At 38.1% G+C, this 24520-nt stretch overlaps 1 protein-coding gene across 2 annotated transcripts in view; it reads left to right on the top strand.

Moving 5' to 3' along the window:
- Positions 1-24205, top strand: part of DDX1 (DEAD-box helicase 1) — a 40247-nt gene extending 16042 nt beyond the window's left edge. For both annotated transcript variants that reach the window (XM_070799113.1, XM_070799114.1), the window contains exons 7-26: positions 1036-1119; positions 1479-1562; positions 1936-2012; positions 2865-2937; positions 3414-3490; positions 3603-3721; positions 4652-4786; positions 10087-10147; positions 12949-13047; positions 13833-13922; positions 14661-14849; positions 15764-15815; positions 17638-17784; positions 20141-20232; positions 21508-21580; positions 21733-21805; positions 21889-21931; positions 22728-22823; positions 23087-23207; positions 23866-24205. In XM_070799113.1, coding sequence (XP_070655214.1) covers positions 1036-1119; positions 1479-1562; positions 1936-2012; positions 2865-2937; positions 3414-3490; positions 3603-3721; positions 4652-4786; positions 10087-10147; positions 12949-13047; positions 13833-13922; positions 14661-14849; positions 15764-15815; positions 17638-17784; positions 20141-20232; positions 21508-21580; positions 21733-21805; positions 21889-21931; positions 22728-22823; positions 23087-23207; positions 23866-23996 — 1916 coding nt within the window. In that variant the 3' untranslated portion in view covers positions 23997-24205. The remainder of the gene's footprint in view (positions 1-1035; positions 1120-1478; positions 1563-1935; positions 2013-2864; positions 2938-3413; positions 3491-3602; positions 3722-4651; positions 4787-10086; positions 10148-12948; positions 13048-13832; positions 13923-14660; positions 14850-15763; positions 15816-17637; positions 17785-20140; positions 20233-21507; positions 21581-21732; positions 21806-21888; positions 21932-22727; positions 22824-23086; positions 23208-23865) is intronic.
- Positions 24206-24520: the final 315 nt, after the last annotated feature.

Here is a 24520-nt window from a genome sequence, read left to right as displayed (position 1 = left end):
GAGGAATTTTCCCCAGGTGTCAGTGAGGAAGAAAATCAGGATACAGAGAAAGGTAGAGGGGGCCTGAGGAATCATGACAAAAACAAGCAACCCCAATGCTGCTCTTCACCATGTGGTATCTAGAGTAATTATGTACATATGCATAAAGAATTTTAAATACAAAAATGTTTAGGATTTACCATTATCACAGAACTTTTTAAAAATTCAGAGGTTTATACTCGTGACATGAGTATATCATTATACTCATGAGAATTTATACTTTGAGTAAATAATGTAGTTTCTGATAAGGAAAGGAAAATGTGTGATGAGGTGCTTTTTCAAAAGGTTTCTTCTATAGTCAGGTGCCAGATATGATTTGCAAGCCCAAGCCAGGACAAAAGTTGCAGTTTCTAGTAAAGATAAAGGCCAAATGCTTTACTTAAAGCCGAAAAGCACCCATTAGCGCTATGACTGACTGTGATATATAATATAGAACTTCATGTTTGAGAGTCCTATGTTAGCAATAATAGCCACAGGGTTATTTATTCAGACTTTTCCTGCTTTCCCTTTGTGATTGCTGGATCTGCAGATTAGGGAACAAGCCAGGGAGACTTTCTCTTTTCCTTTTAGGGTAGCATTCATTCAGACTCTAATTTCAGCATAAAATCGGAGCAACCAGTGTCATCCTTAGTATCCATTCTTTAAGGGACTCTAGAGAACAGTTGTCTAAGTGTTGGTGGTGCAGCTGGCGTCGGTGCAAGTCAGGTTAGGTACTGTGTTGATTCCTTTTTGTTGTGGTAAAATGCTGTCCAGGTCAACAGGTCACAGTAAAGAAACTAGTCCCCGACCTTTGGCATGGCCCTCGAGGGCCTGAATGGGGGCGGTTACTCACACAGAGGATGCTGCTGTCCTTCAGCAATCAGCAGCTCTTAGTCCTTGGAACATTGCAACAAGTGAAGATTTATCTTATTAGTGAGACTGAATGATGCTTATTTCAGAGTGCGTGATTTACATCATCTGTATTGACATGGTTTTCTGTGTTTTTCTCAAATCCAGCAATTGGGTCAGATGGTCTTTGTTGTCAGAGCAGAGAAGTAAAGGAATGGCATGGATGCAGAGCCACCAAAGGCCTAACGAAAGGTATTAAACAACATTTGTGCTCCTACAAACTTTTGGGGAGATGTATTGGTACATGAACTTACTTTAAAGTAGCTTTAAAGTGAGGATCGGAAAAGATTTTTAATGTTGCAGAAAGATCTACAAGTCTTCATCTGGAACATATAAAATGTAATTCAGAAAGAGTAGAAAAGTGTTGTTGTTCAGCTGCTAAGTATCATCTGAGTCTCTGTGACCCCATGGACTGCAGTATGCCAGTCTCCCCTGCCCTTCACTCTCTCCCGGAGTTTGCTCAGATTCACGTCTAAATGGAAAAGTGGCTGCATGGTAAATGAATCATGTGTACGATTTATGTAAATCTCAAAAGTATTTTGTCCCTGTAGGGAAGCACTACTATGAGGTATCCTGTCATGACCAAGGGTTGTGCAGAGTTGGGTGGTCTTCCATGCAAGCATCCCTAGATCTTGGTAAGTGTTACTAAATAAACTGAGTTTATTGATTTCCATTTGTGAATTTTTAATGTTTTGTTTTAGTGGGGAGTGAATAATAAACTTAACCATACAGAGTTTATATTTAGAGACATAGAAATAATATTATTTACCTATTCCCTACCTCATTCCAAGAGAGATTTGAAGTCCACCAAAAATAGATACGGTAATATCATAAAATCAGGAGGAATAATGTTGAGGGTAAGAGTAAAGTCAGTAAAGTTAATTTGCATTAATACATACCACATAATACTTGTAGATGTTTCAAATCTTCAGCTTTTAAGCTGCTTTTATGGTGCTTTTCACTTTATACTTTTTCTTCCTACACTTATAAAATACTTTTAAAATCTAGGTACTGACAAGTTTGGATTTGGCTTTGGTGGAACAGGGAAGAAATCCCACAACAAGCAGTTTGACAATTATGGAGAGGTAAGTTGTCTTTCAGAGAAGGCAATGGCAAGCCACTCCAGTACTCTTGCCTGGAAAATCCCATGGATGGAGGAGCCTGGTGGGCTGCAGTCCATGGGGTTGCTAAGAGTCGGATGCAGCTAGGCGACTTCACTTTCACTTTTCACTTTCACACAATGGAGAAGGCAGTGGCAACCCGCTCCGGTGTTCTTGCCTGGAGAATTCCAGGGACGGCAGAGCCTGGTGGGCTGCCATCTATGGGGTCGCACGGAGTCGGACACGACTGAAGCGACTTAGCAGCAGCAGCAGCAGCAAGTTGTCTTTAATGACTCAATCATAGCTTAGTATGTTTTCCTGCATACTTGATCACTCGTGACATGACTGAGAGTATAGAAACGATTGTCAAGTTCAAGTGAATTTTCTGAACATTTTCCACAGAAAGTTCATTTTGGACTGGGGTGAAGAAATGATACAAAATGAAAAAAAACTACTTTTCATTTATACCATTCATTAGCCCCTCCATAGTTTCTTTGTGTTCACCCCATTTTGATTTTCGCTTTGACTTTAATACTTGGGGTGTTCATTTCTTCTTCTGAATTATGTTACATCTAAATACACTTGTTCTGGTAACTTGTGTCTGTAGTAATGTGGATGAGCCTTAATATCATGTGAATTCTAAGAAGTGTGTCCGATGCTTCTAGTATTATATGTGATGTGCTGGAGTAGCCATTTTTAACATCTGCATTAGAATTTTAAGTAATTATTATTCAATACTAGCAGCAGCACTTACTTTGGATGCAACTATATTTGAACTTTTAACCTTATTTTCAATTTTGCTTTTTATTAACAGTACCTGACTTTTTGGTTTTCTAGGAATTCACTATGCATGATACCATTGGATGTTACCTAGATATAGATAAAGGGCATGTCAAATTCTCCAAAAACGGTGAGCTTTCTGTGGGTTGTTTTGTTGGAGAATATATATGATATTCAGTATTCGTGATTTTTAAAATCCCCTCACTGTCTTCAGTCCTCTTTCCCTTCCTCCTTACCTTTCTTTTAGACAAATGCTTACTGAACATTTGCCATGTGTCAGGCAGGCTGGTAGGTTCTGGAGATGCAGCAGAAAAGGAAGGAGACACATTTATGTATAGTTCTGTGGGATTTACCTACTGGTGGGGGAAGCAGACAAATCTGTGATATGTTAGGAGGGAGCAGTGGGCACTGAAAGGGTATGTAAGTCTGGGTGAGGGAATGGAAGGTGATGGTCTGGGGTTGGTCAGAGGAGGCTTCTCTGAGAAGGTGGTATTAGGCAGCACAGTTAATGCCAGAACCAGTAGATTTGACAGTGTGAGCATGTGGCGGTCCTTTTCTGGTTGTTTCAATTCATTTTCTGTATCTCTCTCTCTTTTTTTTTTAAAGGCAAAGATCTTGGTCTGGCATTTGAAATACCACCACATATGAAGAACCAAGCCCTGTTCCCTGCCTGTGTTTTGAAGGTAATTAGAGATATCTTGCTGTGACTATAAGCTAATTTGATCTTCATCATTTCATCCTGGTTAGTTTGCTCTTAGGTTCAGAGTTACCATTTTCTCCTTTATTCAATGCTAGAACGCGGAACTCAAATTTAACTTCGGGGAAGAAGAATTCAAGTTTCCACCGAAAGATGGTTTCGTTGCCCTTTCCAAGGCGCCGGAGAGTTTCGTTGTCAAGTCGCAGCACACAGGTAGGTACTGCACCCGATGGGGTAAGGGTTTCAAGAAGCGGGTGTTGTGAGAACTCCAGTGACCGAGGCTTCTCGCAGTGAGGTCCAGGTTCTCTTCGGCTGGTTTAGTCTCTCTCGTTTATTGAACACGTCAGTAAAATTCAGGGTCAGAACCCAATTCATAAACTCCCAAGTATTAGTTTCAGGCCGGGCATTTGGGGGAAACTGATCATAATGACGATGATGGTGTCTCAGGTTTACAGGGTGTGTGCTTATTAAATGCCATGGCGCTGTGCTAGGTGTCACGTGCGTTATTTAGTCTTCGCAACAACCCTGCAAGGTGGTTTTACAGACAAAGAACTTGAGGAATAGGGACTTGACCGAGGTCACAGGATAAGTAAGCGGTGGAACTATATTCAAATACAAGCCGTTTGACTCTAGAGCGCACACTCTAACCATTGTGCTGCCTAGTTTGCTTCAGTTATTTAAGCTCAGTACATCTCAAAGCTCATTTATCACAAAGGAAAGTGAAAGGAAAGGAAAGTGAAGTCGCTCAGTTGTGTCTGACTCTTTGCGACCCCACGGACTGTAGCCTACCAGGCTCCTCCGTCCATGGGGTTTTCCAGGCAAGGGTACTGGAGTGGGGTGCCATTTCTCTCTCCAGAGGATCTTCCCAACCCAGGGATCGAACCCAGGTCTCCCACATTGCAGGCAGATGCTTTACTGTCTGAGCCACCAGGGAAGCCTATTTATCACAAAGCGTATGATCAATTAAAATGACTGCAGCTAGTTTTAAAGAAGCTGTATTCATTTTAGCAATCTTTGTTTTGTTCGACTACCATCTGTATTGCTTGACAATTGTTCCTGAGATTTTTGGTGGAATATTTGCGCTTGTCGTCTTAAAAACAGAAGTATCCTGAGGTGTACCCCAGTCTTCTTCATTCTGTTCAGGTAGTGCACAGGTGGCGCAAACAAAGTTTCTCCCCAATGCTCCAAAAGCTCTCATCGTCGAGCCTTCCCGGGAGTTGGCTGAACAAACTCTGAATAACGTCAAGCAGTTTAAGAAATACATCGATAATCCTAAGTTAAGGTAAGGAGTCCTCTTGTATTCAAACGCCTGTTGTGTTTAGACCTGAGACGTTTCAGAAGAAGAGTAAAGTAGGAAAAATCAAGGGAGAAATGCAGGGCGTGTACATATGCACATGGATGTGTGTGTAAATATATTTGATTTTGCTATATAGTAGCAGTTAGTTTCCATATAAAAGTCCTGTTTAAGTGAGAAAAGTTCAATTAAAAAAAAGTGGTGGTGTCGTTAGTCTCTCATTCATGTCCAACTCTTTGCAACCCCGTGGACTGCAGCACGCCAGGCTTCCCTGTCCTTCACCATCTCCCGGAGTTTACTCAAACTCATGTCTGTTGAATTGGTGATGCCATCCAACCATCTCATCCTCTGTCGTCCCCTTCTTCTCCCACCTTCAGTCTTTCTCAGCGTCAGGGTCTATTCCAGTGAGTCAGTTCTTCACATCAGGTGGCCAGAGTACTGGAGCTTCAGCTTCAGCATCAGTCCTTCCAGTGAATATTCAGGGTTGATTTCCTTTAGGATCTGACTGGTTGGTTCTCCTTGCAGTCCAAGGGACTCTCAAGAGTCTTCTGCAACACCACAGTTCGAAGGCATCAGTTCTTCGGTGCTTAGCCTTTTTTATTGTCCAGCTTTCACATCTGTACATGACTACTGGAAAAACCATAGTTTTGACCATACTGGCCTTTGCAGGCAAAGTAATGTCTCTGCTTTTTAATATGCTGTCTAGGTTTATCATTGCTTTTCTTCCATGGAGCAGGTGTCTTTTAATTTCATGTCTACAGTCACCTTCCACAGTGATTTTAGAGTCCAAAAAGTAAATTGAGATTTTCCTGTGTCTCTTACATAAAGAGTCATAATTTGCAAAATAGAATCAGAGTAAAAATTCATTAAAGGATCCCTTTCATTAATTTTAGCTTCATCACTTCATTTGCATAGATAATGTATCACTCTGTCTCGTGTGTTGGTAAACCTGACTTGGTGGTTAACTCTCGCCTGTCTCACAGTGGTGACCACCTTGCCTGTGGGCATCAGGCTGGTCGCTCTAGTTGGGGGGTTCTTTCTGCCACTGTGGGGAGACCACAAGTCTAGTGAGCTTGGGGAGCTTCTGGCTCAGTAACAATCCCTTTCAATTACAGAAAAGCCTTTTCTACCTTCTCAATACCAGGAAAGCCATACCATACATAACATCTGTCAGTTGATTTTTATTAATTTCGCTTTTAATGACCTTTTCTTACTGAAATATAATTCACATTCACTGTTAAAATTCACTGTTTAAAGTATACAATTCAGTGGTTTTTAGTATATGGTTATGAGATTGTGCAACCATCCACACGATCTAACTTCAGAAACTTTGAATTATTGATGTCCCATAGGCGCATCTTTTGGAGAAGGCAATGGCAACCCACTCCAGTACTCTTGCCTGGAGAATCGCATGGATAGAGGGGCCTGGTGGGCTGCAGTCCATGGGGTCGCTAAGAGTCGGACACGACTGAGTGACTTCACTTTCACTTTTCACTTTCATGCATTGGAGAAGGAAATGGCAACCCACTCCAGTGTTCTTGCTTGGAGAATCCCAGGGATGGGGGAGCCTGGTGGGCTGCCGTCTTTGGGGTTGCACAAAGTCGGACATGACTGAAGCAACTTAGCAGCAGCAGCAGGCGCATCTTTTAAATATTAATCTGTCTTACAAGTTAAACTTAATTCAGGGATAAATTTATACTTAGTAAAACTTTTTCGGTAAAATAATTTGTAATTTTGTCTTAAGGATTGATGCACTTCATTCTTTCAGTAACTGTCTGAATACCTACCTAAGGTGTGAAGACTTAGGTTAGGGATTAGGGTATAACTGAGAATTCATCTTTGCTTTTATAAAATTGTGTGCAAAAGTGGAGACAAGAGTGGTGGGGAGAGAAACAACACAGCAGTAATGTGACGAAACGCCCTGAGGCCACGACAGAGGGTGTCACACAGAGTACATTTCCAGAGCGCCTGCCTAGTATCAGGGGCTTGGAGCTCTTCACAGGGGAGTGTTTTTGGAAGAACATAACATGCTCATATAGATTGATTTTTGCGCTCTAATTATGGGTAAAGATTAACGTGCATCTGGACAAAGCCTGGAAGGGAAGATGGACGATAAGATCAGTTTATTTGTTAAGATGATCAAGTGGAGTGGTTCTCATTTCAGTATTTAGTACTGTTGAACCTTTCCCTTGTTTGAAGACCCAGCTCAAGTCCTGGTTCTTTCTGGGAAGCTAATGTATCGGTACTGGCCCAGTCCTTTCTCCCTCCTCAGAGATTGACTGACTGCATTTGCCTCCCTGTAATCCGTACACACCGTCACGTTAGCGTTCCTGGTCTTAAATGTGCATAATTTTACTCGTCCCAGCTCAGTTTTACACTCATTAAGGCAGGGGCTGGTCTTTCACATTCCTCAGCCCTGCAGTGCTCTGCTCACAAGCGTAGATTGTTACGTGTTTGTGTAGTTTTTCGTTCTGCTAAATTTGTAGACGTAAATATATCTGATTACAAAGGTAGATAAGAGTAAAGTTTTATAAAAGAAATGATAGATTTAGGACTGTAGTTACTGAACCCAGAAGTTAAGGACCTTATTTGAAACTGCACATTTATTGATCTCTCCTCTGGGTATACAGAATCAGATTTCCTGGAAATAAGAATTAGAGCTCTTTTGTTTGTTTGTTTTTTAAGGAAGAATGGCCTGTCTTCCAGGTGATTCTTAAGTAGCCAGTTTCGCATCTGGCGTTACCAGATTTAGGAAACATAGTGGCTCTAGAGTGGTAGGTGGTTAGGGACGTGGCAAGGTAATAGACTTGCACAGAATAGAAGGCTTTTTGGTTTTTCATTTTTACTATCTGAATCGCTTAAGGTGGCAGAAGGCAACCATAAAGCCATTTTTTTATCTGTCATAGAATTTATGAGACTAAGTGTTGACACCTTCTCTGTATTTTCTGCTGTTTTTAAAATGAATGATTAAAAGTTGTCTGGCCACCTTAGGAAGTAATTTTGTAGGCTATTTATAAAAAAGAGACAATCTTTTTGGGAATAGCTGTGGTGAGATATGGGCTTCCCAGGTGGCTCAGTGGTAAAGAATCGCCTGCTAATGCAGGAGACGCAGGTTCCATCCCTGGTTGGGAAGATCCCCTGGAGGAGGAAACAGCAACACACTCGAGTTTTCTTCCCTGGGAAATCCCAAGGACAGAGGAGCCTGGCAGGCTACAGTCTATGGGGTTGGACACAACAGAGCTACTGAGCATGCACATAATGAGATAAAATTAACATATCATATAATTCACTTTTTAAAATGTACAGATTATCTTAACTTCTCTTATATTCACACAGTTGTGCAACCACCAAAGCCAATTTTAGGACATTTTCATCACTCTCAAAAGAAATGCTGCCTATTAACAGTCACTCCCATTTCCCTCTAACCTTCCTGTCCTTGGGCAACCACTGATTTCCATCTATCGATTGCCTGTTTTGGACAGCTTATTATATATAAATGGAATCAAATAATATGTGCTTTTTTTGGACTGGCTTCTCTAACGTAATCATAATGTCTGTAAGGTTCATCGGCGTTGCAGTGTGTATTAGTACTTAATTCCTTTTTATTTTCAAGATGTATTCCATTGTATGCATATACCACATTTTTAATTAATCCATTCATGGCTTCATGGATGTTTGTGTTGTTTCCACTTATTGTTTACTGTGCTGTAAGCATTAGTGTACAGTCTTGTGTGGACGCACATTTCCGTTTCTCCTGGGAATATGCCCAGCAGTGGAACTGCTGGCTCATGTAGTAGCTTCTTGTTTAACACCTTCAGGTGCTCCTGGCTGTTTTCCGAAGGTACAGCACTATTCTGCATTCCTGCTAGTAACGTGTGAGCGTCCCAGTTTCTCCACATCCTCTCCTTATTATCTGTCTTTACAGTTATAGCCTTCCTAATGGGTGTGCTATTGCTATTGCTATTGCTATTGCTAAGTCACTTCAGTCGTGTCCGACTCTGTGTGACCCCATGAACGGCAGCCCACCAGGCTTCCCCGTCCCTGGGATTCTCCAAGCAAGAAGACTGGAGTGGGTTGCCATTTCCTTCTCCAATGCATGAAAGTGAAAAGAGAAAGTGAAGTTGCTCAGTCGTGTACGACCCTCAGCGACCCCATGGACTGCAGCTTTCCAGGCTCCTATGTCCATGGGATTTTCTAGGCAAGAGTACTGGAGGGGAGTGCCATTGCCTTCTCCAAATGGGTGTGCAGTGGTACCTAACCGTGGTTTTGATTTGTATTTCCCTAATAGCTAATCTTGTTGAATATCTTTTCTTGGGCTTACCAGCCATCTGTAATGTCCGTTCAGATCCTTTGCCCATTTTTCAGTTGGGTTATTTGTCTTTTTATTATTGAGTTGTAAGATATATGTAGTAGTATGGTTAGATATATATGATTTGCATGTATTTTCTCTCATTCTGTGGGCCTTTTCACTTTCTCGGTAGTGTCCTTTGAAGTGTAGAAGTGTTTAATATTGATGAAGTCAAGTTTATTTTTTCATTTGTTGCTTGTTTGCTTATTTTTTTGGTGTTGTAAGGGACTGTGCCTAACCTAAGATCATGAAAATTTGCATTTTTTCCCCAAGAGTTTTATAGTTTTAGATCTTATATCTGTGTTTAGCTCTGTAATTCATTCTGCATTAATTTTTGTGTGTGGCCTGAGAATGAGATTTAACTTCATTTTTTTGCTCTTGCATATCCGTTCTAGCTCCATTTGTTGAAAAGACTATTCTTTCCCTGCATTGAATTAATAATCTTAGCATAAGACAGTCTTTTAATTTAAACATATTTTTGGAAGTATTATTATCTGGAATGAGAAGAATTCAAATACAAAAGGATATTCTATGAAAAATCTCTTTTCACCCCATCCCCCAGTTTTTAGTTACTGACCTGGAGGCAACTTTTAAGAATCTATATGAGTGTATATTTTATACATGTAAAACCACATGTGTCTATAAAGGTTCATTGAAATCTGATTTCAGGGCACCTGGAGTTATCCTAATATAGGAAGATGCATAGATGAGGACTGCTGTTTTCTGGCTTCTAAGGTTTTACATTCTCCTAACTTTACCATTCATTAACATTTTATTAGCTTCTGAAAATGAAAGGCCTTGTTTTTTTCCTTCTCTAGACTTTTATTACAGATTCTTTCTCAGTTATTCAATTTGAATATGTACCTCCTCAAAATTGGGGGGAAAAAAAGCAGGCTTTCATCTTTCTCTACATTATTATTCTGGTATTCATTCATTTCAGGGAGCTTCTGATAATTGGAGGTGTCGCAGCACGGGATCAGCTCTCTGTTTTGGATAATGGGGTAAGTTGTACTTTTAAAGTAACATTTTGTGTTGTCATTTTGACAATATAGTTCTGTTGTGTTTCAAGAAAAATGAGGCTGAAATGAAAACAAGATCACAAGAGTGTATGTATGTTCAAAAACATCTTACAGGTATTCCTTTTCTTTCCCCAAAAGTATACAGTGCAGCAGTCTCTTCCAAACACCTCATGCAAAATTCCAGCATACATGAATTCTTTTGGTTTATCTTTTGAGCACCTGAAAATTCCTTCCCATTTTCATGCATTAAACAGTCATTTCCTCTGGGAGTAGCTGAGAAAGAGGAAACTGGAGTGAAAAATAGAAATGGAGATAAGGTGGATTGCAGAGAAGGTAGAAGTATTAGCAGTGATCCTTGGAGGCTGAGGGGTGGTGAGGTGGTGGTTCCAGTGGGAGGGAGACGAATTCAGGTCTGTCTTAAAGGCTGTGCAGTTACCAAGAACGAAGCCAGGACCGTGAGTCTCCTTACTGGGGAGGATGTTTGGGAAACTGAATTGTTCGTCCATTCAAATACAGGTAGAACTTCATAAAATATTCTGTATGTATGAGGTAACTTTTTCCTTACAAAGTTCTCTTCCATTCCTTTCCTAAATATTTTATCATTTAATTTAAACAGCCTGATACTGAGTCATGGTGAGCAAATACGCTCTCCCTCTAATTCCTTGGTGCTGCTGTCAAATGAAATTTTATGCTGAATGGTTTTGATTTGACCTGGTATGGCATATTAGAGGCAAGGAATCATATTACTGTACTTAATATTGTTCTAAGATAGTAATATTGCTTTGATATGTTCTTACTTGACGGGTCATGTTTTAGTGGTTATAAGAAAGATTTAATATGTTCATTCCCTATCTTGGTTCCTCACATCCAAATTTATTTTCCCCATAAGTGATTTTCTTATATTTTCCAGCTACAGAGCTTTTAGAGAATTATATCTGCTTTTGCCAGTTAGATCTAAAATTTGGTACTGACTGCAGCTGATGGCAAAGTAAAGGCAATGTTACTCCACAGCTTTCTTGTTAGGACTCAGGTCCTTTCTACTTAGAGAATTTGTAGTATATTCTCCGTCTGCTCTTCTTTCCATCTTACCTTCTTGGCCTCTATTATCTCCCACTGCCCTCTGGCTCTCCCTCAGCCCTGTGTTCTGTCTTACGCTGGGGCCAGAAGTCAGCTCTGGAGTCAGAGAATAGAACTACTTAGTTTATAAAATTTCTTAAAGTTGCAGAATTATGCAACATATGCAGTTAGACTTGAAGAAGTGCTTGGTGCTGTTATCCAATTTATATAAATATTTCTTGCAGGCTTTTCCAATTTGACTTTTTTTTTTTGAACCTGAGAAACCTGGTGTCTGTTTTCATGCCGACTACCTACTGAAATGAGGAGGGAGGAAACTTGCATGGTGGGTTAGCATCCTTTGTAAAGAGACATTACACAAAGAAGCAGAGTGGTGTTGTATTCACTGCTGTGTATATAGTGCAGTACTTGGCACATAGTACATTGTTTTAATACGTTGAAGGGTTTTATCTCCATATTTTCAGACTATTTTCTAGATTGAACTGAGACTTGATTATAGTTATCAACACAGTTGAAACAGTAGCTTCAGCAATATCTTTCATTTTTTATGGGGCTATAAATGCCTTCCACTGGATCAAATTAAAAGTCTTTTCAGGACAGTACTCTCAGTTTTTCAGGGAGTGAAATATTGAAGTAATGAGACTACAGTGATAAATTTGTTTGGAGATGGTTACGTTTTTAATCTGGAGTGGAGAAAACAAGTGAAAAACAAGAGAAGTGATTTTTTATCCCTGTTGGTAAAGAGGAGAAGTTTAGAATTGTCTTAATTTATTGAATGATTCTATATAATACCTTATTGTGTTCACACACATACATTCTGTACACACTTTAAAAATACTTATCCCCATATTTGGCAAAACTAATACAATTATGTAAAGTTTAAAAATAAAATAAAATTTAAAAAATAAAAAAAAAATTAAAAAAAAGAATATAGAAGCATAAAAAAAAAATACTTATCCCCTTTTGAGTACTTTCTAGAAATGGGCCAGGCTCTGTTAAATGCATTCTACACATTTTCTTATGCAGTTCCAACAACAGACCTTGTGATGGTCCTTTTCTCCGTTTTTACAGATTAGGAAAAGAACTTACACCAAATATTAAGTAATTTGCCCCAGATCTTACAACTTATAGGTAGAGCTTACTTCAAAGCCCATGTTTCTGTTCACTGTACCATGGACTTGATTAAAAGGTGTGTTTGTGCGTATGTGTGTGTGCAATTTTAAAATGTTAGTCAGGTGTGCTGGTGTAGGGGCTCATTATACTGTTCTCTTTGTGGATGCTTGAAAATTTTTTTAATAAAAATATAAATGAAACTTGTCCTTAGTTGAATTGACAGGTGGATTTCTTAGCCACCCTGGGAATGAGAAGATGGAAACTAGACGAGATGAAGTTAGTTAAGGTTACGCAGTGGATCATAGTAGAATTGGGGTTTGGATCCTGGTTTAATTTCAGAGTTGCTATAATTAGACTGTATATAACAGTTAAAAATGTTAAAATCAGTTGCTAAAGTGGTCAACACTAATTTCAAACCAGATACAAATTGAACATTTCAGCAGTATCTAGAACTCCCATTTTTGCGGATGTATAGTTGACTGTGACTACGTCAGTATCATGTTTTTATTGTAAGTGGGCCGTTGTTGGTTGCTGTTCTAAGGGGATTGCAGTGGTCCTTTAAGTTTCATAAGGTGCTGTTTTGGTGTATTTTTTAGGTGGATATTGTCGTTGGCACTCCAGGAAGACTGGATGATCTGGTGTCTACCGGAAAGCTGAACTTATCCCAAGTTAGATTCCTGGTCCTGGATGAAGCTGTATGTTAAAATCTACTCATGCTTTCAGAGAAAAAAATTTTTTTTTCTGCTTATGTTTTTGGAGATAAAATGTGTGACTTAAAGAAAAAATACAATTCAATCATGATCCTAATATTTAGAAATATTGTTACCAGTTTGGTGTATTTCCATTCACTCCTTATATTTATAGTAAAGACTATTTTATGCAGTTGTAGTCAGGCTATGTGGAATCTGGGAAATCTTTTTTTTTTTTTTTTAATATGGTACAGAACTATTTCATGTCATCATTTATGAACAGTTCTTAAAGGCTGCCTAGTGATCTCTTACATGCATACTTCATGGTTTATTTAACCACCCTCGTTATTAAATATGTAAGTTTGTTTTCTACGCCAAATAATTATCTTGTTTGTACGTACTTTTTTTTTTAACATTTCCAATTGCATTTATGTGTTTTGGGCTCTTGAGATATATTTTCAAGATGAAGTAGCTTTTCAACATTGAAGCTTTTTGTTTTTTCATGTTAAAGTCATATTCTTAAGGAGATGTGGTGGGAGCTATTAACTCTCATGTTCATTTTAGAATACCAGAGTATGATTTTTAAGTTATAAATATGAGGTTTTTTTCATATTGTAGTCACATGGGCTTTAAAGTTGAATTAATAACTCTTTCAGTATCCAATAGAAAATAATTTTGAAAGTATGGAGATATGTATGAATTAGTTTCCATGTCTTTTGTTTTGCGATTGATTTAGAAGAGATTTAGATACTGGTTTAAAACCTAATGCTTTTTTTTTGCTTCTGCTATAGGATGGGCTTCTTTCTCAAGGTTACTCTGACTTTATCAATAGGATTCACAATCAGATTCCTCAGATTACCTCTGATGGAAAAAGACTTCAGGTATACAATAACTAACGCATTTTCGAATACATGTAGGCATTTGTTACGTACTAATGCTTAACTTGTTTGTTACATTCACATTTTAGTGTCTTCTGGTTAAGTTAACTACTGCATAAAACGTTTTCTTTCTTACCTGATTAAATAGTGCGCACAAAGGAACAGTCTTAGGAGCTGCTTTTAGAAATAAGGTGGATGGAATTTGAGGACATGACTTAAGTATAACAGAAGACTAGAAGTAAAAAATTCTTAGCTTTTTTGTTTTTTTTTCCCCCTTTTCTACAGAGTGTAGGGTTTATATTCAAGATTCTGAGCACTCCTTCCTTTTTGAAGGAAAAATGTCTTGAGCTGTTGCAAAACAGTTGCTTCCTTAGTAATTATTTCTTAAAATATTATTCTTTCTCATTCTGTTTTCTTAGGAAGAATTCTAGAGGTAAAAACTTTTGGGAGGAGATACATAGTACCTTATGATTTTAGGTTTTTAAAAACCTTTTCACTCATCTGAGTTTTGTAGGGCCTTGGGGACTAGGTGGTGTGATTTCCGTGGCAGTGAGGGGCTGGAGCTCAGGACTAACCCGCCCAAAGTCACATCGCTAGTTGTTGCTGCAGAGTCAGGTTTTGAACTCGTGTTAGGTTCCAGGCCTAGTCAGCCCCATGCCCCGTGTCTGTATTCATATGCTGGATTCATTATTGTCACTCTAAAGTAAAAGTTTATCTAAACACTGTTTTTTCTGTTCTTAGGTGATTGTGTGCTCAGCCACTTTGCATTCTTTTGATGTGAAGAAACTGTCTGAGAAGATCATGCACTTTCCCACGTGGGTCGATTTGAAAGGAGAGGATTCCGTCCCAGATACTGTCCACCACGTTGTTGTCCCAGTGAACCCCAAAACGGACAGGCTCTGGGAAAGGCTTGGGAAAAGCCACATTAGGGTAAGTGCTCTGCAGGGTGCACCTGTGTATAGCGTAAAGCATTCATGAACGAGTTTACCCTGAGCCTCTGTGATGCTCAAAGCGACCAGACATTGGACCTTTGAGAGGTTTGCATATTGCTAGAAAAGTTTAGGTCTGTCAGGTATGGAATAAAGGATGGGCTCATGCTTTACTTTTTTCTACATATAAAGTTACTTCTGTGAGCCATCTTCCTTGTTATAATTTTCATAAATACATAGGGTTGCCTGTGTAACTTCTTACACTATAGTTTCCTTTTTTAGTAGTATTTTTATTCTTCTTGATATGCCTTATTTCCCTAAATACCAATTTCCTGAGTCCATCTTCCCACTTATTTCACTCTTGTTAGATTTATATTAATATAATATGGGTATGCTTACTGTAAATACACAGTGTTCTAAAAACCACCTTTGTGTTTTTATTATTATATTTAAAATTGATTAGCCTTAGACCTATAATTCGGAGAAGGCGATGGCACCCCACTCCAGTACTCTTGCCTGGAAAATCCCATGGACATAGGAGCCTGGTGGGCTGCAGTCCATGGGGTTGCGAAGAGTCAGATACGACTGAGCAACTTCACTTTCACTTTTCACTTTCATGCATTGGAGAAGGAAATGGCAGCCCACTCCCGTGTTCTTGCCTGGAGAATCCCAGGGACGGGGGAGCCTGGTGGGCTGCCGTCTATGGGGTCACACAGAGTCGGACATGACTGAAGTGACTTAGCAGTAGCAGACCTATAATTAATAAGAGTTTTTCTGAATCTGAAGAATGGTTTTGCCTATAGATGATAAAGATGGATGTCTTAGATGGAATCTAAAGTTAGATCCAGTTCTCCCTTTAAAAAAAGCCGCCTGTTCTGAATCATCACTTAACCCTTCATCCTTTTCTTTTGATAGACTGATGAAGTTCATGCAAAAGATAACACAAGACCTGGTGCTAACAGTCCAGGTAAGTTAGAAGAATCAATAAAAATGTGTGGGGAAAGGTTTGAATTGATCTGCTTTGCTGAATTTCTGCTCTGTCTGCTCTTATGAAGGAACAGGAGATACGAAAATAAAAAACAGAAATAACTTAAAAATGGGGGAGAGCTCATACCAGTCAATTTGTAGAAGTATTAATCACTGAATTTAAGATATTAGTCTCCTGGCATATAAAATACAAATATTTTGGATTATAGAAGTCTAATGTTTCTAGGAAACCAGTGAACTTCTCTGGCTACAGGTTGTAGTTTAGTCCTGAATTCCCAGAGGAATTATACGTAGATTCTTCCTGTCTGGCAATTGAGTAACAAAGTGACGTCGTTAGGTATGACCCTGTGAAAGACACAGAAATGATCCTCAAATGGGTTTTTGATTCTTTTCTGTGTGTGGTAAAATAGGCATAGCATAAAATTTACCATTTTCATCATTTTAAAGTATACAGTTCAATAGCATTGAGTCCATTCCTACTGTGCAACCATCGCCACCATCCATCTCCAGTACTTCATCTTCCCATACTGAAACTCCATATCATTAAACATTTATCAATTTTTAAAAAGGCTAAAATTAAATTCTGATTTAATAAAGATACTTCCATGCAGAATTGAGATAGTTTGTAAGAGGTGTATAATATTCAAGGATACATGAAGATAACAGCATGAAACTAAGGATGGTTGTTGTTGTTCAGTTGCTAACTTGTGTCCAACTCTTTGTGGCCCCATGGGCTGCAGCACACCAGGCTCTTCTGTCCTCCACTGTCTCCTGAAGTTTGCTCAAATTCATGTCCACTGAGTCGATGATAGAAGGCTAGTGCTTCAAGAACGGAACCTAGAAGAGATCTGAAACCCATTAGGCCACATGTCTGGTGTCCCATGTCTCAGGTGGCTCATTGGCAAGGAAGGCTTAGATTGCATTTTGTTCATATTGGATTCAATGGTAGATTTTTGGCAGGTATCTAAACGGTCAGTTACCTGAAATTTTGATTAAAGAGGGTTCCTTTGAACTCATTTTTATGTGCAGCTCCAAGTTTATAAGGTGTATGCTCAGCTAGTACAGTTGGAGAGGAGCACACGGATAGTCAAAATAATGTAACATCCCACAGTTGGAGAATGCATTTTATAAAATAAAATTTTTTACTGCTTCATATATTTTTCCTTGTACAAGTTTTACTTAGTTTTTACTACAATTAGAGATGATCAGAGCCACCTTAGAAATACACTGGGTTACAGTTGTGGAGTAACTATAGCCCAGCTTCACACTGAAAAATAGATACTTGCAGGGTGGCAACTGAGAAGTCACTAACTAGATTTGATGTAAAATTTTTATTCCATAGAGTGAAAAATGAACTTTCTGTTGTTTAGATTGATTTAGGAAGTACCATTTATTAGTTTTTAAAGGGGGTTGAAGTAATTGAGTAAACATTTACTGAGCATTTAGGGAAACTAATGCAAGGCAGAATACTAGTTCTTTGGTCTTTGTAAGAACAAAGCTTTGTTGTGGGTATTTCTGTTTATTTGTGTATGTGTGTGTACATGTACATTTTTATATGATGAATGGTTATAGGTGTTTTGGTATCCCATAAACTGGCATAAAAAAGAGAAAAATAAATGAGCAAGTGGATTCTCCCACCATTTTATCCTATCTTTTTATTGCTTGCTTTTGGCTATAATAGTTGCATTAAAATAGAGATTTTTAGGTGAGTTAAGCTGTAAGTCTGTGTGATTATGTGTGTTCCTGACAATTTCAGATTGAAATTCTGTGTTTTTTTTGTTATTGTTGTTGTGTTATTCAAGAGATGTGGTCTGAAGCTATTAAAATCCTGAAGGGGGAGTATGCTGTCCGAGCCATCAAGGAACACAAGATGGATCAAGCAATTATTTTCTGTAGAACCAAGATCGACTGTGACAACTTGGAGCAGTATTTTATGCAGCAAGGAGGAGGTAGTAGTTCCTCCCTTGAAATAAACTGTGTTCATTTCCTCACTTAATAGACTGTTAGTCCCACGCTGATGCAGTGTAGCGCTCATGCCCAGGACTAAAGCAGTGACTGCACTGAAAGTATCTGTGCTTATCCAGTACTTTCCCATATGATCAGCCCCAGGAAAAACGATGAGATGGTTTTCCACATAGGTAGTTTCATTGCAGTGAAGATGAATCACAGCATTCTAAGGTCCTTATATTATTTAGAGGAATGGTGAAGTTTTGATTAATGTTAAAATTTCAAGTGTAATCATTATATAATAGGATATATATCTCCTAAACCAATAAATGAGGAAAAACCTTAATCTAAAAAAAAGGTAAGAAAGGAAGGGGGAGAAATGAGAAAAAGCAGAGCAATTAGAAATTACAGAGTAATAGAATTGGTGAAAAAAATCTGAGCATATGAGTAAACTGTAGTATTTGTCAGTGGATCGAAGTCTTTTGATGAAGAGCATAGATTGTTAGACTGCATAATATATAGCTGTATGCTGTTTACAGGAAACAAACCTAAAACCTGAGGACATAGGAAGATTGGAAGGAAGGGGAATGAAAAAACATATATCTGTCAGCTAAAACAGGAATTTAAATATTAATAGAGATGCCATAGACTTTAAGACAAAAATTACTGAAATAAAAAAGGTCACTATGTAATAAAATACTTGCTCTACGATGAAGATATAATGATTCTAAGTTTATGCTCCTTACAATTAATGTTAAATATATAAACCAACCTGAAAAAATGTTCAGTATAATCAGTCGTTAGAGAAATGCAAAATAAAATCACACTGTAATACCACCGTACACTCATTAGGATGCCTAGATAAGTACACTTACTAGAATGACTAGATTAAAAATACTTTAAAACACCGAATTTGGGTGAGGATATGGAGAAACGGGAATTCTCATACACTGTTGATGTACAGGCACCTATGTAAAGGGTCGTACAGTTTTTTATAAAATTTTACATTGCTTTCTTATGGCCTCTCAGTTCAGCTCCTAAATATTGACCCAAGATAAGTGAAAACATGTATTGACGAAAGATGTGTGCAAGATGGCCACAGCAGCTTTATTCATGATGGCCTCAGACTGTACACCAAATGGCCATTAATAGGAGAATGGCTAAACAAAATGCAAAATATTTATTCACTGAAATAGCTGATACTCGGTGCTGAAGTGGCATAGGCTGCGGATAGAGACAACTGTGGGTGGCATCTCAGAAGCATTATGCTGAATAAAAGAGTTCCTAAACACGAGTTTGTGCTGTGTGATTCCATTTGTATGACTTTCTAGAAGAGTCAAAACTAATGTCTGGTGGGGAAAAGTCCAGAACAGTGGTTGTTCCCAGGAAGGTGGGAGTGTGGATAGGTGGGAAAGGGCAAGAAGGTTCTTAGTGGATGATATTCATGTTCTGTACCTTGATAGGGCTTTGGGCCGTGTAAGTTACACGTTTGTCAAGAACTCAGCAGGTGTACACTTAAGATTTGTACATTTCCTTGCATGTAACTTTAATCTCCAAGAGAAAACAAAGAAACCTAAACGAATATTGTGCTCTGGTTAATGATATGCGTGCTGAACTGTGTACCGATAACTGCAGTTTACATTGAAATGCATCAAAAATGTAAAAGTGAGTTGATAGAAGGATAGAGGGATAAGTATGTGGTGAAGCAAATATAGTAAATGTTAATGGTAATTTTTATTTTATATCTTTTCCCAACACTTACTATGTTTTCAAACATATTGCGAAATTGAAAGTCTGGTCTGGACTGCACTGCTTTTTGTTACTGTGTCTACTTGAAGAGTTTCTCTTTAAGGACTTGCTGCCACTGTACCTGGCTCTAAAATACCATTGCTTCCTCCTGTTTTGGTACTTCTAATCTGCTTTGGTCAGGAAAGCAGATAACTAAATTGCTTAGAATACCTTGAGGAAGGCAGGCATGTGGGCATGGCCATTTAGTAAGGACATGACCTTCATAATGACTGTTTTGCTTCTTTCAAGAAGGATCTCTTTTGTTTACTTTTTGGTTCTTTACATAGGTGAGGTGAGGTCCTGGGATACACAGGAACCACTGCTGCAGATTGGAAGAGGTTACTTAAAATATCTTTCAAAGCAAAGCGAATCAGTTTTAATGCTCATGGAGTTCATTTTAATGGCATTTCACCTAGGACAGAAATTGGTCAACCATGGTTTATGACAAGTTGGAGTTTAGATTTCCATGGAATTATATGGCACCATTGTAGTCTAAATGTTACTGGTTTTTTGATATACTCCTAGGCATAATGTTTCCCAGCATTGACTCTTTAATGTGCTTTTCACTAGGACCTGATAAAAAGGGACATCAGTTCTCGTGTGTTTGTCTTCATGGTGACAGAAAGCCTCATGAGAGGAAGCAAAACTTGGAAAGATTCAAGGTACTGATATTTAGTTGACTGCATTTCCTTAATACTTAAGAGGGGAGTTGTACCTAGTTTTAAATCAATTCCAGTTAATATTCTTAAAGCAATTCTTGTCCTAGAAATTTCAAAATACTTCTGCCCTGTTGGTATATCCTCATCACGGCAGGGCCTCATCATCTTTTAACAGTCAGATGGTAAATTACATGTTCTCTATTGGCACAGAACTTCTATGGTAAGAATTTTCAACTTTAGAAAATTTTAGCTAAATTTTTCCACAGGTATTTTTAGGAGAAGCATCACTAGATAAATCATGTCTGTGATCTTTTTTTTTTTTTAATTGTACTAATACCCAGAGGGAACTTAATTTGTAGATTAATTTAAGACGAGTATCAGAATATGGTTTTGTAGAATTACACATATTTTTAATGATTTGCGGAAGAGTGTCCCAGTTATTTGATTGCATCCCATGACAGGTTGTATAGCTCTTGGTATCGATAGTGGGACTTGAGCCATTTGGAATTCAAGGTCAGTAACCTCCACCCACAGGCTCTCTCATCATTTATCACAGTGTGTTTGTCCCAGCATATAGTACAGATCTCATTTCTCTCGGACCCCTAATATGAAAAAAGCGGCAAGGTACTGGGCCTAGGAGTTTGGATCATGATTCTACGCTGAGTGTGGTTGCCGTGGATGTTACAACTGGTCACCTGGCCTTATTTCAGCATCTGTGCCACCGCTCTATCCTGGCCTTGTCCTGGGCCGGAAGGCAGTGTGCTCTTCACCCACTCCAGTCTCTTAGTTGCTGTGCCTTGTGGCACAGATAACATCTGAAGGCCAGTTTGTATATTCTTGGTGAGAGTACCAGGGGCCCACTCTCTTTGGGATTTTCATCTGTTGTCCTCAGAAATGTAACCTCAAGGTAAAATACCTAGGATTCTGAATTATTTTAGTACAAGAGTAAAGGTAATGCTTATATTTTATTCTGTCTTATCTTGCAAATTATTAGTTAGGATTTCTAAAAATAAAGCCAAGTTTTTAGCAGTGGTTTAATAACCTTTATGTGAAAAAAAGCAGAAATGAATCCAGTCATTGATTTATTCACCTTGAATGTCATATTTTGGCAAATTGTAAACTTAAAAATGAAAAACTTGTTCTAGTGAATAATGAACAACTGGACTTCTAATCTGATAGTAATATATTCGTGATTAGAGGGCTCAGTGGAAAGATGGCACTTATGGTTTTTAGTGTACGTACTAATAAATCCCCCTCTCTCTTGTCTGCTCTTTTTAGAAAGGAGATGTCAGATTCTTGATTTGCACAGATGTAGCTGCCAGAGGAATTGATATCCACGGTGTTCCTTATGGTAAGAAGAAATGTTTTATGCTTGCATTTTGAATTTTAAGGCATGCAAAGGAAACTGTTTTAATATGATTCAAATATTTAGAACAAAAAACATCAGATATGTTTGAAAATTTTAGGACTTTATGTCAATTGGTAATAACTTTTTATTTACAGTCATAAATGTCACCTTGCCTGATGAAAAACAAAACTATGTCCATCGCATTGGCAGAGTAGGAAGAGCTGAAAGGTACGGCTGTAATTTTGTTTTTTCCTTTTTAAGCTTCTTTGCTTCTGGAATAAAGTCTAACGAAGACTTTTCAAATCTTTCAGGATGGGTCTGGCCATTTCCCTGGTGGCAACAGAAAAAGAGAAGGTGATCTTTTAGTGCTGTGTTGTATTCATTGTTTGCATTGTCATTTTAGATACTGGAAATAAAAGCAGTTTGAGTTTTCATTTATGTTGAATTCAGGTGCATATGGAATATAAATGAACTTTTTATGGCATCTTTTTCTGTTTATTCATTGAATAGACAACTGGTAGGATCAAGTTCAGAAAGGAACAATACAAAATGTAATTTTCCCTAAAAGCTTTCATGTAATTGTTTTCACTGAAAGGTATTTAAACCCTGTTTAGCATCATGCCATGGTAGACTTTTTTTTTGCCATGGTAGACTTTTTATGGGAGAGAGAGTTAGCTTATTATTTTGATATAAATTGATTCAGATTGACAGAATAGTTTGCAGGCATCAGAAACGCCTACAAACTCATTGCCCAAACTAGATATTGTGCATTTTGCTTTTTGCTATATTTTATTCTTATGGAAAACCTTTGAACTTTATTTTTGATACTGATCTGGAGATAGCATTCTCTAATACTTTACATTTTTTGTTATTTTTTTTAATCTGAGAATTCCTTTCTATTGACATCTAATTGAAGTCTGTTTTAGAAAATCTTTTGGATTCCTCTCAAAAAGAACTCTATCAGAAGCCCTAGTTAGTGAGCTACTGATGGTGGTAGTGATTGATGACATACCATAGCTGCAGTCTTATTTTTCTTACGCTTTGAGGACAGAAAATTAAAAAAAAAAAAAAAAAAAAACTAGTTGAGAACAAAGATATCTAGTATGTCAGTCACCATACATGTTAATCTGTTTTTCCTTCTTTAATATAGGTTTGGTATCATGTATGTAGCAGCCGTGGAAAAGGGTGTTATAACACAAGACTCAAGGAAGATGGTGGCTGTACCATATGGTACAATGAGATGCAGGTAAGGCTCACAAAGTGTCACTAAAATTGGTAAGAATAGACTGCATTTATCTATGAAGGTTATATATCAGCTCTTGTCTGTGAGTTACAAGACATAATGGGTGGTGGTTATTGTAGTTTATAAATTGTGACTTGTGAGTTCATCTCTTTAGAAATCTTATTTCCCTTTAGCCTTCCTGGTTTTAATGCTATTAAAATGCAGCTTGGGTTTGTCAAAATGAAATTTTTATCTGAAAATACTTGAATTTCCTCTCCTTTTCTCAGTTGCTGTCCGAGATAGAGGAACACCTGAACTGTACCATTTCTCAGGTTGAGCCAGATATAAAAGTACCAGTAGATGAATTTGATGGGAAAGTTACTTACGGCCAGAAAAGAACTCTTGGTGGTAAGCTGTGAATTACTTTTAATTCTATTTTACATGTGAATGTGTCCTTTTTTGAGTGCTAGTTTAAGAAGAAAGTGTTTCATTTCCTTCTGTTAATTGTATATTTTTAGCATATTAATCATTCCCTCGTGTTCCTCTCATAGCACTTTGTTCATACTTGTCTTGCAGCATTTTTATTTTGTGATCTGTATGTGAGTGAAGGACAGAAGCTTAGCTGTTTCTGTTGAGGTGTTAATATCATCAGAGTAGTTAAAAATGTATGGAATTACTAGGAAGCAAGAGAATAACAATAATTTTGAACAAGTAATAACCAGGATACCATTTAATTCCCTTTGCCTATGATGCCCTTAGCTGATTCCTGAAATTTTTTAAAGATTCAAACTAAACTGATGGTTTCTAACTCAAGAAGATGATGGGGGAGAGGTTGGGAGGGGTATTGGATATTGGGACAGCTGTTAGTAAGGCCTAACCATTGATTTTAATCGATTTAATTTAACATTTTTAAAACTCACAGTTTGGGAGGTAACTTGCCCAGTAGTAAGTACATCTTTATTGCTGGGAGCAATGTTTAAATTGATATAATTGGTTCAAAGTATTGCTGACAAGTTATTTCAAGCGTGTCATTTGCATTTCTTTGTGATTCGTGTGTGTGATCCAGGTGGAAACTATAAAGGCCACGTGGATGTTTTGGCTCCTACGGTCCAAGAGTTGGCTGCCCTTGAAAAGGAGGCCCAGACATCTTTCCTGCATCTTGGCTACCTTCCTAACCAGCTGTTCAGAACCTTCTGATTTTAACATACACAGAATAAGATTTGAGTAATAAAAGTCTGTGGTCTTAAAACTCTAAAATAGTTGTACTGCTTCCAGGCAGCAGTATTTATAGTAACTTAAGCTATGAGTGCTAACTCTTGCATGTCAAGAAGCAACAGTCTTAGAAAATCTTCATAGAATGCCAAACCCAATGAAAAGAATAAATTTGATGACTGTATTTTCATGAACATTTGTGTCTTATTTTACAGTTATTTTATAATGTTTCTTTTTCAAGAAAGCTCTGGGTTTACGAAATCAAGTGTGTGTGTGTGTGTGTGTGTGTGTGTGTGTGTGTGTGTTTGTGTGTTTGGTAGAGGACTGTGTGGAACCATTAGTGATTGTCTTGAGGATTTTTGCAAGAAGTGGTCCTAAATGGAGACAGCCTCGAGATGCTTCTGGTTGCCTCGGTGTATGGGGAAGCTTGGAAAGAGTCATGAAAGAGAAGTGGAGTATCCCAAGGTGGAAGGACAGCTGGGTTAGTTTGGAAGCCTGAAGTTTTTATC

The sequence above is a fragment of the Bos indicus genome, chromosome 11, assembly GCF_029378745.1.
Source record: "Bos indicus isolate NIAB-ARS_2022 breed Sahiwal x Tharparkar chromosome 11, NIAB-ARS_B.indTharparkar_mat_pri_1.0, whole genome shotgun sequence".
NCBI classification, from domain to species: Eukaryota; Metazoa; Chordata; class Mammalia; order Artiodactyla; family Bovidae; genus Bos; species Bos indicus.
The sequence above is the reverse complement of the archived record's forward strand: the minus strand, read 5'-3'. Positions and strand labels throughout refer to the sequence as shown.